The 17290-nt window shown below is 39.6% G+C and overlaps 1 protein-coding gene across 21 annotated transcripts in view; it reads left to right on the top strand.

Moving 5' to 3' along the window:
* Nucleotides 1-17290, top strand: part of LOC124880035 (pleckstrin homology domain-containing family A member 5-like) — a 110801-nt gene that overhangs the window by 70555 nt on the left and 22956 nt on the right. For 13 of the 21 annotated variants that reach the window (XR_007041242.1, XM_047384991.1, XM_047384970.1 and 10 more), the window contains exons 5-13: nucleotides 810-930; nucleotides 2458-2562; nucleotides 3904-3976; nucleotides 7271-7371; nucleotides 8782-8897; nucleotides 11205-11711; nucleotides 14544-15024; nucleotides 16213-16296; nucleotides 16932-17051. Coding sequence is in view for 20 of the 21 variants with exons in the window: in XM_047384991.1 (XP_047240947.1) it covers nucleotides 810-930; nucleotides 2458-2562; nucleotides 3904-3976; nucleotides 7271-7371; nucleotides 8782-8897; nucleotides 11205-11711; nucleotides 14544-15024; nucleotides 16213-16296; nucleotides 16932-17051 (1708 nt within the window). In the remaining variant the exon portion in view is untranslated. Of the gene's footprint in view, nucleotides 1-809; nucleotides 931-2457; nucleotides 2563-3903; nucleotides 3977-7270; nucleotides 7372-7702; nucleotides 8491-8753; nucleotides 8898-11204; nucleotides 11712-14543; nucleotides 15025-16212; nucleotides 16297-16931; nucleotides 17052-17290 lie in introns of those variants that run through there. The other 8 variants (XM_047385027.1, XM_047385009.1, XM_047385017.1 and 5 more) reach the window with 2 other exon arrangements.

Here is a 17290-nt window from a genome sequence, read left to right as displayed (position 1 = left end):
TTAGTTTGACTAACTGCTCAGGTGCCAATTTTGTCATTCTTGTAAGGGAAGGTAAAGTGTAGAAACCCACTTTCAGCCAGCTGTCTAGCAGTGTGTAGCAGCACGTATACAAGGGGCAGTGCTGCCAGCTCTATCAAGCCAACAAAATCTGCATTCTTTCCAGCACTCTCATTAAAATAATTTTAAAGTGTAGGAATGGTTATAGTGGAAAATGTTAGTAGTTTTAAGGCAGTAGTTTTAAACCTTGGTATACCTTAATGCTGGCTAGCAGCCCATTCCTAGAACCTGCTGCCTAGAACTAGCTGAAAAAACTATTCTAGATTTGATGCTTCCTGCATTAGTGCAGCTTTTCTGCTCTAATCTGGTTCTCGACTTGGTCTTTTTCATCCTGTTCCCCTCATAAAGGATGTTGCTCGTCTAATTTAACACAACCTCCAATCCTAAGGCAAATTTACCTCATTTATGTATTTATTTGTTTCTATGCATTTTCATTCCTTGTTTCCTTTTTTTAAACCAGCAGTTCTGTCAGTCATTTGGACGGACCTCACAAACCATTTACTATAAAACTTTCAGGGAACTGGAAAAATGCTCTGCCCTGACATGGTGGGAGTAATTGGTTTGATTTATAAGCCCATGCTGGGATCTCATTATACAGAGGGCTTTGACTTCAGAGGAATGAGAGGGGAGCAGAGCATTAACCCCATGTCCTCCTAGTTTTTGTGTTTTCTGAAAGTGATTCAAGCTAGATACGTTAGAAACAGTACACACAGTATTTCTGACTGATGATTTGCTTCATTTTTGTTGCTTAGAACTGCCTCCAAAGTGCCAGCGAATGAGCAAAAGGAACGGCCTATAAGCACCATGAGCGAGGCCTACAACAACACACCAATTTCGGATTGTGCTGCAAACTCCAACAGTCCGGCAGGAAGAGTAAGTGACACAGACAGACACAGGATTATCATGCAGGCCTGTTGAGGTAATAATGGAAATTAACCGTGTCAGATACAGAGCCTTGCCAGCTTTTCACATTTGGCAAGTTACAACCACAAACTGTGATGTATTTTATTGGGATGTTTATGTTAGAAACCAAAACAAAGGACTGTATAATTGTGAAGTGGAAGGAATATGATACACAAAGAATAAAATGTTTTACAAACAGAAAGTGTTGCATGCATTTGTGTTATGCAACTTTACTTTGATGCCCTTAATAAAATCCAGGGGATCCAGTTGCCTTCAGAAGGTAACTACTTAGCAGAAATTCTGTTGTTGGGAGAATGCCTTAGAGGTTTGTTAGAGATCATTAGTGAACAAGCAGCATCGTGAAGACCAAGGAACGCATGAGGCAGGTCAGGAATAAACCTATGGTTTAAAGCAGCATTAGATTAATAAACAATATCCCACGCTTGAACCTCTCAAGAAAAATAGAAAGTATAGCACAACAGCAACCTTACTGGGAATCAGGGAAGCTCATGCTGACTTTGCGAGAGCAAGAGAGAAAACCATTGAAAACTATAAGTTCTGTTTGCAGTTTGCCGCAAGCCGTGCAGGAGACTCATCAAACCTGTGGAAGAGGTGATCTGGTCAGCAGAGACCAAAATGGGACGTTCCCTTTCAGTCGATTCACTTAGTACAACACCTGTTGTCATCACATCATTTGCCTAGGAGGCGTGATTAGAGGTGGCTTCAGCCAGGACACGCAGAGCGTGATATCCCATACTCATGTGTTGTACTTCGTTACTCTCCTTCAGGGAACAGTAGTTATATTCATAACTTTACGTTTTACCTCACAGGCAAAACGCTTTTGTAGAAAACAAACCCTTCACATCACCTGAAAAAAATCATCCTCACAGTGAAGCATAGTGGCAGCATAAAGCTGTGGGAATGCTTTTCTTGAGCAGGGAGATGTAAATTTGTTAGAGTTGATTGGAAGACGAATGGAGTAAAACCTGGAGTAAAAGACTTGAGAAATGACACCTTCCAGCAGAACAACTCTAAACATACATGCAGAGCTACAAAGGAATGGTTTAGGTAAAAACATGCTCATGTGTTAGAATGGTTTAAGGATTTCCAAACCTAACTCCTACTAAACCTGTAGCAAGACTTGTACATTTCTGTTCACAGACACTCACCATTCCTTCTGATTGAGACTGAGCAAAGAAGGAGTGAACATTTCCAGCTGCAGTTACAGTGAACCATTGGTTCTAAACCTAGGAGGGTTTAACACAAATACACAGTTTTCAGATTTTTATTTGTGAAAGAAATGAAAACCATGCGTATTTTTCTTCCTTCTGTTTGGATAATATAAAATCCAAATTAAATATATTGAAGTTTATGGTTGTAATGTAACAAAATGTGAAAAGGCTTCAGGGGTTTGAAGACTTCTGCAAGGCAACAATTAAAGGCATATAAAAATGTACTTAAAATAACCCGCAATTCTCTTTTAAACTTTTTTTATAGCCCTCAAGACCCTCTAAGAAGATTCATAACTTTGGGAAGCGATCCAACTCCATCAGGCGAAATCCCAGTGCCCCAGTAATCAAGAGAAACTGGCTTTACAAACAGGTGACAAAGACAGTATGAAGTCATGCTACATTTAAACTAATTTAACATAATCAGAAAGTAAAATGGTATTATTAGCAGCCATATCAGCTGCATAAATGCACAGATTTAAATTTGGTCTAAAAGAGCGTAACACAAACATAATTATGAAATCCAGCCTTCTACTTTATAACCACCAAATCATAAAGCAGCAACTGGGCAAAGAAGAGTTTTTTCATGTCTTGCACAAAATGAGCATTGTTGTGTCCAAGGCTTCTGCACAGCCAGCAGGGACCGTGTTTAAACACATTGCACCTGGTCTACACGCCTCAGGGTGAGAGGTGGCGTTTGAGACAGCTTACGCATAGACTGGACCCTCACGCTTCCCAGCAAGGAGACTCAATTAGTCGTGATTGCAGGACTCCTACTGCGGTTTGGGGACACGTGATGGTTTCTTTTGCAGTAGTTGCCAGCTGCTTTTCTTTGGAGACCTCATTTAGGGAGATGTAGATTGTGCAAAAGACTCACAAATTTGCTAGCCTGAATAAAAGCTGGATTTGCACTTTTATTTTCCGCCTCATTGAAACCTGAAAGCAATTGAACTCCGCAGCTGAGAGAAAGCCTGCAGTGGATCCACTGGGAAATCAACATGCCACAGTGATGGATGTGAAGGAGAACACCTCTGCAGATCCTGAGGAACCTTTAACAGATTTATCCCTGAGCCCATAGTAAAACAAAGGCTTAAGACTTCAGTTAAATTCAAAGTGTTTGGATAAATAGACACAACTTGTCCATCTGTATTTTGAATCTGCTTGAATGTTAATGTGTAAAACCTTCTGGTTGCTGGAAGAGAATTTTCATTTAAAGTAACCTGCAGCCCACATGCTGTTTGACCATAATGACAGAGTTGCCAAGGTCCCTCCTCCTACATTAGTCTCCAGATAAAAACTAAGATAAAGGACTCTCCTCAGGTTTCTATTAAAGGGTCAGCTAATACTTTTTACCCTTCATCCTTTTCACGCAGAAGACCTAAAAGCTCTGAGTTTATTCTAAAAGGCAGTGCTAGCAGAGAAAGATAACTTTGTTATGTTTTGCTGGCTTTTCTCTAAAAGTCAATTACTAAATAGTGCCAAGACAGAAATAAACAGGATGATGAAAACAGACTTTAGTCAAACTGTGCTGATTAAACATATATATAAGTTAAACCACAGCAGAGTTTATTATTAATGCTAACAAACCCTGTCTATTTAGCATATTCATGACTGCTTTAAAGAGTTCGGTAAGTTATATGAGCTGAATGGATTACAACAACTGCTGCTGAAATGTCTGCAGTAAAGGTTACCTGCTCCTCTGTTGTATTTACAGGACAGCACAGGCATGAAGCTGTGGAAAAAGAGGTGGTTTGTCCTGTCTGACCTGTGCCTGTTCTACTATAGAGGTAAGTCCAACACTGTGTGTACTACTACTAGAACCACAGCAACAACTAGAATAGTCTTCAATTAGTAATCTAAGTGTTGCTCCTGCCTTCAGAGCCTCACATTAGAGTTTTGCTTAGCTCTGATTTATGTTGTATATTTTCCCTATCGTAAACAGGCTTTCACGACGAGCTAAAAGGGCTTATAAAATGTAACGCTTCATTTGATCTAACTCATCAAAGCCAGGAAAACCGCCAAACTGTTTACAAATAGAAATAGCAGAAGCTAATACAGAATAACAATGAAAGTAAGAAGTAGCATAATTAAAAAAGTTTTTAAAAGTAGTTGAGTTAAACAAAATGAGGTTATCAGATGTCATTCTTATTCTGCATTATTAAGACCAGTGACATGTTATGACTGTCTTCATTTATTTAAAAAAAAGCTACTTATGTATCATTAACACACGACTAGTCAAGGTGATGAATGTGACAGATTCTTTTCGTCTTTTTCCTTCAGATCACTGTTTGTGTTTGTGGGGGCATGTATATATAACATTGTGTAGATCAATCCCTGAAAGGACACCAATATTGAGTTGACATTTTGTCTTATCCACACAAGAGGAAATGGGTTACATGGGTAATGGTTAGGTTTAGGGTAAGGGGTCAGGATTAGGCTATAGCAATGAATGGAAGTCAATGCAAGGTCCCTGTAAGGATAGGAGAACACTACGTGTGTGTGTGAGTGTGTATAGAGTCCCTTGGCTGCTGTCAGCAGTGCCAGCTATGTGTCTGTGCAGGTGTTTTGTTTGCCTCAAGCCTCTGATTGGCTCCCACTGAGATGTGGTCTCAAAAAATGGCAGCTAAAGTTTTCAAAGGCCAAAGTGGTCTAGAGAATGAGACAACCTCAAGTTAGGAGACGATAAACAGAGAGCTTGGAAGCTCTGTAAGGTTTTAACACCATAACTAAAACCACCACGAATGATGCAAAGACGAGATTGGTAACCTTTGAGCTCGCAGTGAAGTTAGACGGGTTGCTTGTCTGCTACGCTTTCCCCCGAATAAAAGTTTATGTAAACGTTTAGACGCATGTTTGATTAACGCTGTTTCTGCTTGTGTTAATCTGCAGGCTTGTTGTAGCCGACCAAATCAGTTTGACCTCATTCTATTCTAATCACATTTGATTGCGTAGAAAATGTTAATATTTAAATGAATTAAATATAAAACCAGATAAACTCATAAATAATGCATACAGCTAATAAATAAAACAAGTCATTTGTAAGTTACTACATTTAAAATGACATGTTTAATGGAAACAGATTGCTTCTCATCTGGAGTTGCACTCATAAGGGAACCTATCTGTTTATTTCCACTTCAGTCTAATCATATTTGACATCCTGGATACTTGGGATTTTTTATTAGTAAATACAGAAATAATGAGGGCTTATTTTATTTATATTCATCATATTGAAGAGGTTACTTTCTGAACTTCAAAGATAAAATCTTTGGTTACATTTTGTGGTATGCAATAAATGCAAAAATGCATCTAAAAATTTATTTTTGGGAGCAAAAGTTAGCAGTTTAGATAAATCAATGTCATTTGTATATTAAAAAAACAATTGTTAGTGGCCGCCCAACTATTACTAAAACGCTGTAAAATATTTATCTTTTTAACTCAAGTGAATTTGTCACAGTTGGGTTTTTATAGGGATTACAGGCAAATGTAATGTGCTGTTTGTTCTGCACACACCTCTGTGGTTGTGTGTGTGCTATTTTGTTTTAAGAAAAAGCAACTGAGAAAGAGTCTTGATGTATAACTAGATGATAAACCAGCATGTTGGAGGAACAGCTGACCCTGGCTTAGCTACAGGACAAAATCTGCATTCAGAAGTCCCACACTTCTTTAGGTAATTATGAGCATTTACCTGTAAATGGGGACAAATTTGTTGGCATGCCTGGTAAATTCATCAACTCATATTTTATTGCAGAATTAACTTTTTTAAGCAGGATCCAGCCTTTAACGTTAGGCATTTATTCAGTGAGGGAATGGCACATAAATAAATAATTGATTTTAACCAAATACCCATTCGCACAATATGATCTTACCCTTAAAAACGGTTGTGATCCAGAATGTTGTTTTAATTTATACTTTACTTTTTTAAATTGACCAGAGTTTTCAACAAACCTCTATAAAGTAATCAATGACTTTATGTTTCCCCGGGTATAAATACAGTCTTCCACAGCGGCCCATTTCTTTTAGCCACTGGCTGCCTCTCTGTAGGAGTTTTTCCTACCACCATGCACAGTGAAGAGAATGGTGAGGGAGGCAGTCAGACTCCAAAGCTCGTGGTTAGAAAACTGCAGCAAAGAATGCTATCTTAGGGTCACCAAGTCTCCATTACAGCCATTTGCCATTATTCCCAACCAGTTCTTTGGCAGGCAGGTCAGGAAAAAAATAAACATTTTCTGTGGCTCCCCTACTGGGATTTTAACTGGAACCTTGGGTTTTGATCCAATGAAACTGAGATTGGGCATTTTAGGAACAAACACTCCAAATGGATCTGGCGTGAAACAAGGGATAGATTAATAGAAAATAACCTCATGCCCAGTGATAAACATGGAGGAGGATATGTTATGCTGTGGGCCTGTTTCTATTCCAAAGGCTCAGGGAACCTTGTTCTGCATGACAGCTATTTAATATACCAGGGCATTTTTCATTAAGAATCAGTGGCCTCTGCCAAAAAAAAAAAAAAAAAGAGTCATCACTGAGTCCAAAATAATTGGCCAAATTAACAAAGAATAGTTCATCAAAATCCCCCATGGCTATCTCCGTCCCCAGACATAAATCCTACAGAAACCTGTGGAGTAAAATGAAGAGAAGATAACAAAAGAGAGGATCCAGGGCCCTTTAAAACCTTGAAATATCGTTTAAAGAATAATGGTCAAAGATTCCTCTAACTGTATGCTTCAAACAAGTGAAATATTTTTGGAGAGAGTAAATGCTGTCTTGTTTGCAAAAAGATGGTTGTACAAAGTTATCAACTGAAGGCAATTTGATTTGCTTGTGCCACCAATTGTTTTGGTAAAATCAATTATTCTTCACAGTCAGTTTTAATAAATGCACCCAAATTAAAGTTAGGGTTTTTCTGCATTTTTCTGTTTGAGATTATTATTTTAAGGCTTCTTTACACATCTTTAGCAAGCATGTCAAAAAACGAGTTTGTCTTTGTGGAACTCTAAATCAGTTCTCACCAACCGTTTTTGGAAATGACCTCTAACCTGTGTTTATTTAGTTACGGTTGTCTGTCTGTTTCTCTGCAGATGAGAAGGAGGAGGGAATCCTCGGCAGCATCCTCCTACCCAGCTTCCAGATATCCTTGTTGTCGGTGGACGATCACATTAATAGAAAATTTGCCTTCAAGGTTTGTCTGTGGTTTCATTACTTTCAAAGTTAGACTTTGAATTGTATAGTTAATACATTTAGAGCAAAAATGAAATAGAAAAATGAATTCTTTGTGCTTTCCTGTGAGAAAAGACAAAAAGCTTTAAAGTAATGTCGAAGGAGCTGAGTGTGCAAGTTTTTCCACTAGTATCACATTTATCATTAGTTTTTTTTTTAGACATTGTTGGAACTGTTTTATTTGACATTTTAAGCAATATATAATATTGCTTAAAATATATAATTTGCGAACCTTCCTTACAGTTACTCTATAACAGATTTTGAACTGATTAAAGGAGGAATGCAAAGAGTTGGGGTTTTTTTTTTTTTGCGGCACTACAGGCCTTTATTGTTCATTTTTTCAATAGCAGGTAGACAGGAAAGAGGGGCAAAGAAAGGGGGAGACATTCGGCAAAGGTTGCCAGGTCCGGGACTCGACCTGGGACAGCCGCACCGACGACTATAGTTTCTGTACATAGTCTGTACATAATACATCTTCCGCAAACTGTTTTTTTATGTTAAATATGTCGTATGACTTTGCTCAGTCCTGGCATGGGTGCAGTCCCATGATATTTTCAGGAAGTTGTTTGCAAAGGATGTATTTTCTAAAACTTGTAGTGAGGTATGTAGTAGTGGTGCATTCCTTATAAGCCCTTAGAGAGTCAACAAAGTCGCCATGGCCAAAAACAGCTGAACACAGACCCTCAGGAGTCTGTTGAAGGTCTCTCTAACCACAGTGTACTTCTTTCTTTTCCAACTTATACTCTGGCTAAAGCAGAGAGAGTTTAAGGAAACAGGAAAACCATAGTACACAGGGCACAACCTTCTCAATGCAGGAATGAGATGATTTGTTGATCACATTCTCTTATTCTTAGTTCGCTGTCTGTTGTGGCTCCTCGTTGACTGTGTCATTTTTAAAGCCTATTTGGAATGAATAAATGAAACAACAATGCTTTTCTTGTTTCTGAAACATTGGTAAACAGGATATTGAGGTTGTTGAGTAAATATTCTTTGTCTTTTCTTTTGGATTCTCACAATATCTTGGTTTGTTCACTGCGAGGGGACAGAAGAACAACATGTTGTCTACACAATGTGCTGCATGGTGAGTCCTACAGTATTGTACCTGGCAGATTTACTGCCCTAATCTGGTGGTATGCGTGAAACCTTGGTGACTCAAGGATTTAATTTATCTGCATGGCACAGATTGTCACAGTCAGTAGTGTTTCACAAACTTTGCTTGATGTATTATTTATTTAAGAAAACAACATGCATAACAGCTGCCGTCACTATTACCTTATTATTAAGCAGATCGTCTGCAGTCAAAGACGACAAGGCTAAAATGCTTAATGTTGGTCTATGTTTCAGGTAATACTCCTGTCCCTCATCCTCTCAGGCAACACATCCCAACATGCGGACATACTATTTTTGCACTGACACTGAAAAAGAGATGGAGTCATGGATGAAAGTTATGACGGATGCAGCAAACGTGCATTCAGGACCAACCAAAAGGTTTGTAAGAGCTTTGTTAATCGGCATTGTGCTGCAGTTTGGAACAGAGAACAAGGAGAAATTTGAAAAGGCATTTAAGGAGACATTTTAAGATATTCCCTAATGACTTCTCTTTCCTTAGTTTGTTTCTCCACCCTGATTTCGTCCCCTTTTCTGCAACTGTGCTGAAAGAGAGTACTTTTAAATCCCCTGTTTAATCCTGTTAAGATCTTTGGCAGCAGCTCAGCCCCACTTTGACATTTCTAGTCTCCTGGCTTGTTTAAGAAGCAGCCACTCTCTTACAATTTTCAGCTCGTTTTGTTGTTGTAGTTTATTACAAAACAACAAAGAGCACAAAGCCACATGCATATGGGCACGTTGGCTTTTGGGCCGTTGGTGCACTTTGCAGATGGTTAAGGAGACGCACGGTTGGCTGATTGTTCTCACTGACTTATTTGGGCAGCTTTTCTTTCATTTTTTTAAAAGTGTCTAATCATAGTAAAATGAATGATGCTGCTATAAGGTTTTATTTCATATTGTGGGTGCTTTCAACAACACTTTCAAACATAGTCATACCCCTCCCTTTACTCGTAATACCACTAAATAAAATCCAGTGTAGCCTAGTGCCTTAATAAGTTGCCTAACTAGGAAATGAGGTGTAATATAATCTCAGTATAAATCCAGCTGTTCTGTGAAGGCCTCAGAGATTTGTAAGAGAACAAACAGCATCATGAAGGACTGATCTGGTGATGAATGAAGTATTACTGAAGTAAGAGCAGACGATATCCCAAGTTACAGAGACCCTCAGATTAGGAGGGAAAATCTGTTGACAGGACAACTATTGGTCATGCACTACACAAATCTGGGATTTATGGAAGAGCTGCAAGAAGAAATTCCTGTTTGCTACAAGCCATGTAGGCTGCACCGCAAACATGTGGAAGAAGGTCAGAAATAATAAGACTAGAATTTAACTATCTAGCATAAATGCAAAACGCTAACTTTGAAGAAAAACCAACACTGCACATTACCCTGAATACATCGTCCCCATGGAAAATCATGGTGGTGGCATGCTGTGGGGATGCTTTGCTTGAGCAGGGACAGGAACGTTAGATGGAGCTGACTACAGGGCAGTCCTGGAAGAAATCCTGTTAGAGGCTGCAAAAATCTTGAGACCAGGGTGGAGGTTTACCTTCCAGCAGCACACGGACAAGCATACAGCCAGAGCTATGATATAATGATCCACATCAAAGCAAATGTATGTGGTAAATTGGCCCAGTCAAAGCCCAAACCTAATGTAATTGAGAATCTATAGCAATACCTGAAAAGCTGGCAGACATTAACCCCAAAAGACATTCAGCTGTGACTGCAGAAAAAGGTGGTTCTACAAAGGTTTGATTTCGGGGGTCTAAACGCAAAATGCTGACCCACTTATCAGATACGAATTGTTCTTTTGCTTGACAATAATGTACTACTTTCTGATTATTTTGTTTATGTATTTATTTGTCACATAAAATCTCAAACAGAATACTTTGGATTTTGTTGCAAAATGTGAAATGTTCTTAGGGTATAAATATGTTTGCAAGGCACCGCATGGCAGCTTCTTATTGGCCAAGAAATAAAAAGTTTTTTTAACCTGAACTGACCACTGTCTACAGTTTATACAGCACAAACCGAATAAATCCAGACACGTAAGGTCCAGTGTGTCTTCTGTGTAGTTAGCTGAGTCACAGGAAGCTGGAGAAGACATTATGTGACTAGTGTTACTATTTAAAAATGTCTGAGTGGAAACTCTGAAAGAATGTCTTTTCTTCTGCTCTCATATTGGTAACTTACTGAGCCATGCCACTCAAAAAAAGTGGTGAAACATTGAAGTTCTGACCTTGGGCAAGTCTAAGGCTGAGCAAGTTGGGGAGCCTGTTACTTCTGAATGTATCTCTAGGGAGCGTAGAGAGGTCAATATCTTTCAAGAAGAGAGGAAGAAGGGAGGTACAACAGGATAAGGGGTTTGGGCGTCAGCAGAGCCAGGGTTTTATTGGAGATATCTGATCTCTCTTTGAACGCCTGGCTCTCTCCCTGCAGCTGGAAGAAACATTGTGCACTCTACTAAGTTATAGTTTTGGCTTTGAAGTTGGATCTGTTAAAATAATTAGCAGAGGAAGTATTTTGTATGTTTTGTTGTTATTTAAAGGAAATGCTCAGATCTGACAGTCTACTCTTCTAAATTTGTCTTTCCATCACTGCGTGTATGATTCATTATTGCTTTCAGGTCAAAAGGTCTAAAAGAGTTTCCCCATTTAATATTTAAAAGCTTCCTGCATTTTCTTTTAGGCTGGAAAAGTTAAAAGGACAAGACTGCGGACCAAAAGAGATCAGTCAAGTTGCTAACCACAAGCTGCCACTCACACAGCCTGAAATCCAGAACAACGAACGTAACCTTCAAGTTGCTCGTGAGCGTTGCGCAGCAGAAACCCCCAACACACAGGATAACGAACGAAAGCTGCGTGACGCCGAGCGCTATGGCTTCCAGAAGGACGGGGCAGAGCGCGAACATCCCCTCACAAAGATCAACAGTATCAAACTACAGCCAGCCCAGGCAGCAGCCATTAAAGCTAATGTGACCTCGCCCCAGACTCCGAATGAGCCCGCGAGGACGCTCCATAGCCCCCAGGTGAATGGATCAGGAGAGCCGTGTAAAGCTAACGGGACTGGGGTCCCTGTCCAACAGAGTCCCACCAGTGAGCCTGAGCGCAACCTGAGTAGGACCAGCTCCATGCAGCAACTGGAGCAGTGGGTTCGCACACAGAGAGGACGAAGTCAGGATGATGATGCCAGGAGGTAGGTTCATTGAATTGATAGTTTGATGTGTTTAAAACATTTTAAAGTTAAACACCTACTTTGCAGCTTAGACTACTGCAGTAGCAGAGAGACCAATGAAAAGAGGCCAGTCGCAGAGAATTCATGAAGCAGTGCAATCTCTTCCTGGTTTTCCAGCTGTTTTGCTCCCTCTCTTTGCTTTATTTCTGCAGTGGATTAATGAAGCAGATTGCACCAAATGCATGCATACCTTTCAGGTCCAGCAAATGGGAATTATTTGCATTCATTGTTTTGTATCCGCTTGCAGTTACAGCTTGTGTTTAATATAGAGGTAAATATATACAGTATGGGTGTTTTTCCCATAAATGCATGTATTGAAATGAGGGCACACTGCATCGGTGAAGAGAGTTGCTATTTGATTAGTAGAGCTGCTTTTGGAGCAGATCTGCCTTTGCTTAATGGGTCAGAATTAGAAACACGGGCAAAATCAGGTTTTCACACATGTAGTACCAGGGCAGATTCCTTTGTGAATCTGCCCTTTGCCATATTCACATTAATCAGCATGCTTTTCTATTAGGATCTGAAAGCGCAAATTACCTATTACATCCAGCTTGTGATTTTTAATTGGGATCTAACTGTTTGTAACATCCTGTGGTTTGAATAACAACGATATTTATCTTCATTTGTTCAGTATAAACATGTTGACACTATACACTTGAGTCTGTCAGTTATTATCTGTGGGAATAAACAGTTTTCTCAGCCACTGCCTGCTTCTGGTCCAGCTGGGACAATCTCAGTTTTAATGAGTTAAAAATAAACTTCCTCTGTCCACTTATTGAGCAAACTGGCTGCCCCTATATGTCCTTGTTTACCATCATCAGGCTTGTACTCTAATTGACACGGCAATGACCTTTCTCACTTCTTAAATGTATTTCAAGGAGGGGATTAGCCACATTCAACTTGAGTACAGAAAAAAATAAAAATAGAATAACATTTAGTTTGAAACTGGTTCAAAGACTTCAGTGGTTAAGGTTCAATCTGAGGTTAAAGCAACTTATTCCAGCTCTAGAATTCATATTCATGTCATCTTTTTAAAAACCCTTGATTCACTTCTGTTTGATCAGACATACTGTCAGATATTTTTGCTACCTTACAATTTCCATGGACATTTTACCCACCAAATGTGTGCACCATTTGTTTTATTATTTTGTTTTGAAACTAAAAAAAGAAAAGCAGCAGAAGTGCCTTGGGCTTTATTTACTTTAGTGTGATAAGCATGGACTGTCGTCCAGTTCTCCCTCTGCTCTTCTCTTTCAGCACGTTTCATCTCCACACCGATGTTTAGTTTCCATGGAGTCACGTGCCATTTAAATGCTGCATGTTCATTAGTTTTACAGACCAGCGACCACTTCAGCCTGGATCTGTCAGGGAGCTTGCGTGAGGCTCTCTTCATGCAAACTGCTTTGACGTTAAACCCAATGAGGAAGTTGGGCTTTTTTTAAGCCATGTTGTTAACATGAACGTATAATTTGTCTGAATATGGTTTGAGCTTTTCCCCTTAATACTTATATAAACACAAGAAATGCTTAATGGGTTACATTTTCTCTGTTACATTTATATGTGAAAAAAACTGAAAGGGTAGTTTTATTTCACCATACTTTTCACTTCTACTTCATTTTATTTTCAAGTATTTGGAAATTAGTTTCTATTGCCCTTTTTGATTTTTTGGAGTGGTGTTATTATCTTTCACTCAATTTCATTTATTCTATTAAGAACATTGACATTATAACCAACCAGTTCCTCAGTATTTAAGTAGTCTTGAGTTATTTCTTTTGATGACTTCTTTATAAAACTAGAGTAAAATAATTTACTCTAGTTTTACCTTAGTAACATTTCTGGCTACTCAACCCTCCTCTGATGGTAACAAAGGTGGACCCCCCCCCCCCTTCCAAACGTGTTCTTACCCCTTGAACTTTTCCAACGTTTTTCAACCACAAGGTTCAGTGTATTTTACTGGAGGTAAATGTGATAGTACAACACAAAGTAAATGGCCCACACTTGTACAGTGCTTTTTCAAGCCAGAGGACTCCAAAGCGCTTCACGCTATAATCAGCCATCCACCCATTCATACACACATTGACAGTGGTAAGCTACATAGTAGCCACAGCTGCCCGGGGCAGACTGGCAGAAGTGGGGCTGCCATACAACACAACGTAGCACATACTGTATATTGGAAGAGAAACTAGTAAGCATTGGTGTGGTTTGCAGATTTACTGATGAAGCAGTGAATACATTTCCATGAAATTTAGATGTGGTTCTTTTGTCATGCCTCGCTGAATCTTAAATAAAACCTTTTTAAACTGCATTATACAGATGTTGTATAACATTATTATTTTTTTTTTTAATGTAAAATCAATCATATACAGGAAATCTCTTTATACTAATTAGATGAAATGTGAAGGCATTTGGTTGCACGATCGTTTATTTAGAGGGGTCAGAATAAAGGGGGCTGTGCACGCCACATTTAGTACAATCTTGAAAACCATGAATCATTTTACTTCCATGTGACGATCATTCCCTTTTTTTTCATGGTCTCTCACATAAAATCCCATTGCAATAATGTGAAGGTTCAGGAGTATGAATAATTTTGCAAATAAGATTAAAAAGGTTTTACAATTAGCCCATTATAAGGCTTTTTATTTGTGTTTATTCAAAAGAAGAAAATCAAGCCTTAAATCTTGTAATGTATAAAAGCAGTTGAATTTCTATTTTTAACATTGCCTCTGTGTGCATCATGTGAATAAGAATTTTTTCCCACCTTACATCCATGCATTTTCTTTTCTTTCTCCCCAGCATCACCTCATACCAGACTCTGCCTAGAAATATGCCAAGCCATCGGGTCCCCTACATGCCTCATTATGGAGAAAACTATCGCAGCATGCCCAGGAATAGCATGGCCCAGCGGGACAGCATCTGCAGCATGTCGCCGTCGCTTTATGATCAAACCCTGGGCCCCTCGACCACTGAGAAGCGACGCTCCATGAGAGATGACACCATGTGGCAGCTGTACGAGTGGCAGCAAAGACAGGCCTATAGCAGGCAGTCAGGCCTCTACAGCAACATGGCCAGCCCTAAAACCATGATAAACCTGTCAGAGCACGCTGCACTGAGCCGTTCCATCCCCCCTTCACCTTCTCACGGCTCCCTGTCCATGTACGGCGCCTACTCTCCCATGAGATCTTACAACATGGCCAATGCTCGTTCAGAGGTCGCCTCACCAATCTACAGAAGAGACTTGAGCATTGACAGACGGCAAAGACCACAAATCAACAAGGTCTCTTGAGCAGTGTTTGTCTCTTATTTATTATTTCTAGCTGTGGTTTTAGTTTTTGTGTTTTGAAAATAAATGTAAGCAAATGATTTCAAGCAGTTTTGTACATTGAAAATGTTGGTCTTGTGAAATTTACTGAAAAGGTTAGCTTAGAACAATTCTGGACAAACATGTAAGTGATGGCTTCTTTAATTGTTGCAAAATGATACTTTCCATTGTTTACTTGATTTCTTGTGGATTCATGTCGTTAAAGCTAACAGAGGTAAAAACAGAACACCATTGGAGATGCACCGATCACAGATTTGCTGCAGATTTCCGACCTTTGTTTGCTGTTAAGCTTTGGCCTGCTGAAACCTATTTTAGCTGATTCCCATTTCTCAATTTCCCTTTATTTATTTAAAAGAATGCAACACACATTAAATAACAAATAAACAAGTTCATTGTTACTGTCCCAGGGTAGGCTAACAGGCTACTTTTCATTGGTAGTACCTCGGCCTGATGTAACAAAAGGTTACCAGCTTATAACCAAAACAACAATATCAACACAACAAAGAAATGCTGAATAATACAGATTTAAATACATTATAACCAAACATACAAAACAGTTATTTGGTTATTCAAGTTGTGGTACTCAAAAAGTCATTTCTTTACATCGTCTTTATTTTAGTGTTTAGTACGGTTGGCACTGTTAGCATTACTTGCTGAACAAGCTTCTCTGTGTGTATTTCCCAAACATATGAAAACAACTACAACATGCTTTGTTATAGACAGATATTTAGAACAAAATAAATAAAGAAACTTTGCCAAAGTCGCCTCCAGGTCACTTCACTTAATTGCCATTTCTGAAAAATGACCCCAGGGCAGGTACGGACTGATGTCCTGTGGTAGATGATTCCTTTTTGTACTAGATAGCATCAGGTATAAAACAGTTTTATCTACAACAGTACAAAATGGCAAAGGAGTGGCATGGCCTGCATCTAATGAAGACAAGTTGTGGCAGCCTGAATAAACACTCGACATGTCTCTGTGTAAAAAAAAACATTTCGTTTGAAATAGCTTCTTGTAGCGTCTGTTCTTTCTCAGACTTTTTTCCAAACAGCCACTCAATAGCCAGTGCTGATGTTTCTGTGCGACTCTTGTAATTATTCTGTCACTGGCAGAAAAACACTAATATATGACTATCTTCTGCAGTACGCCTACCCGCCTGATAGGAGGTCCTTGCCTGCAGGGATCCCAGTCCAGACTATCACTGCCCAGTCTCTTCAAAGCAAAACTGTAAGTCATCATCTGTGTTGTCTCTTTCCTGTGTCAGTCTATAAATGTTTACATGTCTGTACAGCTTGGTTGAAATACTTTAAACTAAGGTTTCACAGTTTGGGTTTAACCTGACTTTGGTAAAGAACAGTGCTATTTCTGTCATATACCCTCCCCGGTCCCTCTCCCTGTTTCACATGACTTCTAGAGACAGCTTTAGGAAGAACTCCAAGTTGAAGGATTTAGAATCTGTCCTCTTCAGGAGCTCCTAAGGCTCGCCTCACATCAGAGGAGACTTAAAAACCCCATCACTCACAACGCTCTAAGCCAGATCGGGAGTTTATGTCAAAGCTGCACACAATGCTGTGTTTTTGATAGAGCTGGTGAAGTGTGACCTGGATTGTGCAGCAAATGCTTACTCTTCTGTTTTTAGCAGATGCACAGAGCTTGTGTTCTTCCAGCTGTACTAGCATGTTGAACAATCTCTTGGTCCTTAAGTGCATGAAAACCCAACACCAGGACATGCACACCTCTTCGAATCCAAATTCCTCTAAATCTCCTATCCTGGTCTACTCTTTCCTTTCTTCTCCCACTCCCTTACGGTGTGTCCATGTTTTATTGTGGCTGTGTCCCCCTCCCTCCTCCCCTCCCTGCAGCCTGAGGAACTGACTTTGCTGCTGATAAAGCTGCGGCGGCAGCAGGCAGAGCTAAACAGTATCCGGGACCACACTGTAGCACAGCTTATGCAACTAAACATGGATCACAACAACCCAAAGGTCAGGCCCAAGAGACATCTCTGCTGGCGTCTGTGTTAGTGTGTGGTGTATGTGCCATCCCCACCTACTTCCATAATCCATCTCAGTCCAGAAGATTTGGTTGGTCTTCATGCATGGCGGAGTTAGGACCAACACGCTATGGGCTAGAAAAACGTCTGTTTATGTGCTTGGTAATCATCTTTAAATAATAGGATGCCTTTAGCTAAATGTCAAATCATTTCACGTCTGGCTTCACTTCA

The sequence above is a fragment of the Girardinichthys multiradiatus genome, chromosome 2 (genome assembly GCF_021462225.1).
Source record: "Girardinichthys multiradiatus isolate DD_20200921_A chromosome 2, DD_fGirMul_XY1, whole genome shotgun sequence".
NCBI lineage: Eukaryota > Metazoa > Chordata > Actinopteri > Cyprinodontiformes > Goodeidae > Girardinichthys > Girardinichthys multiradiatus.
This window is presented reverse-complemented; position numbering and strand designations above follow the sequence as displayed.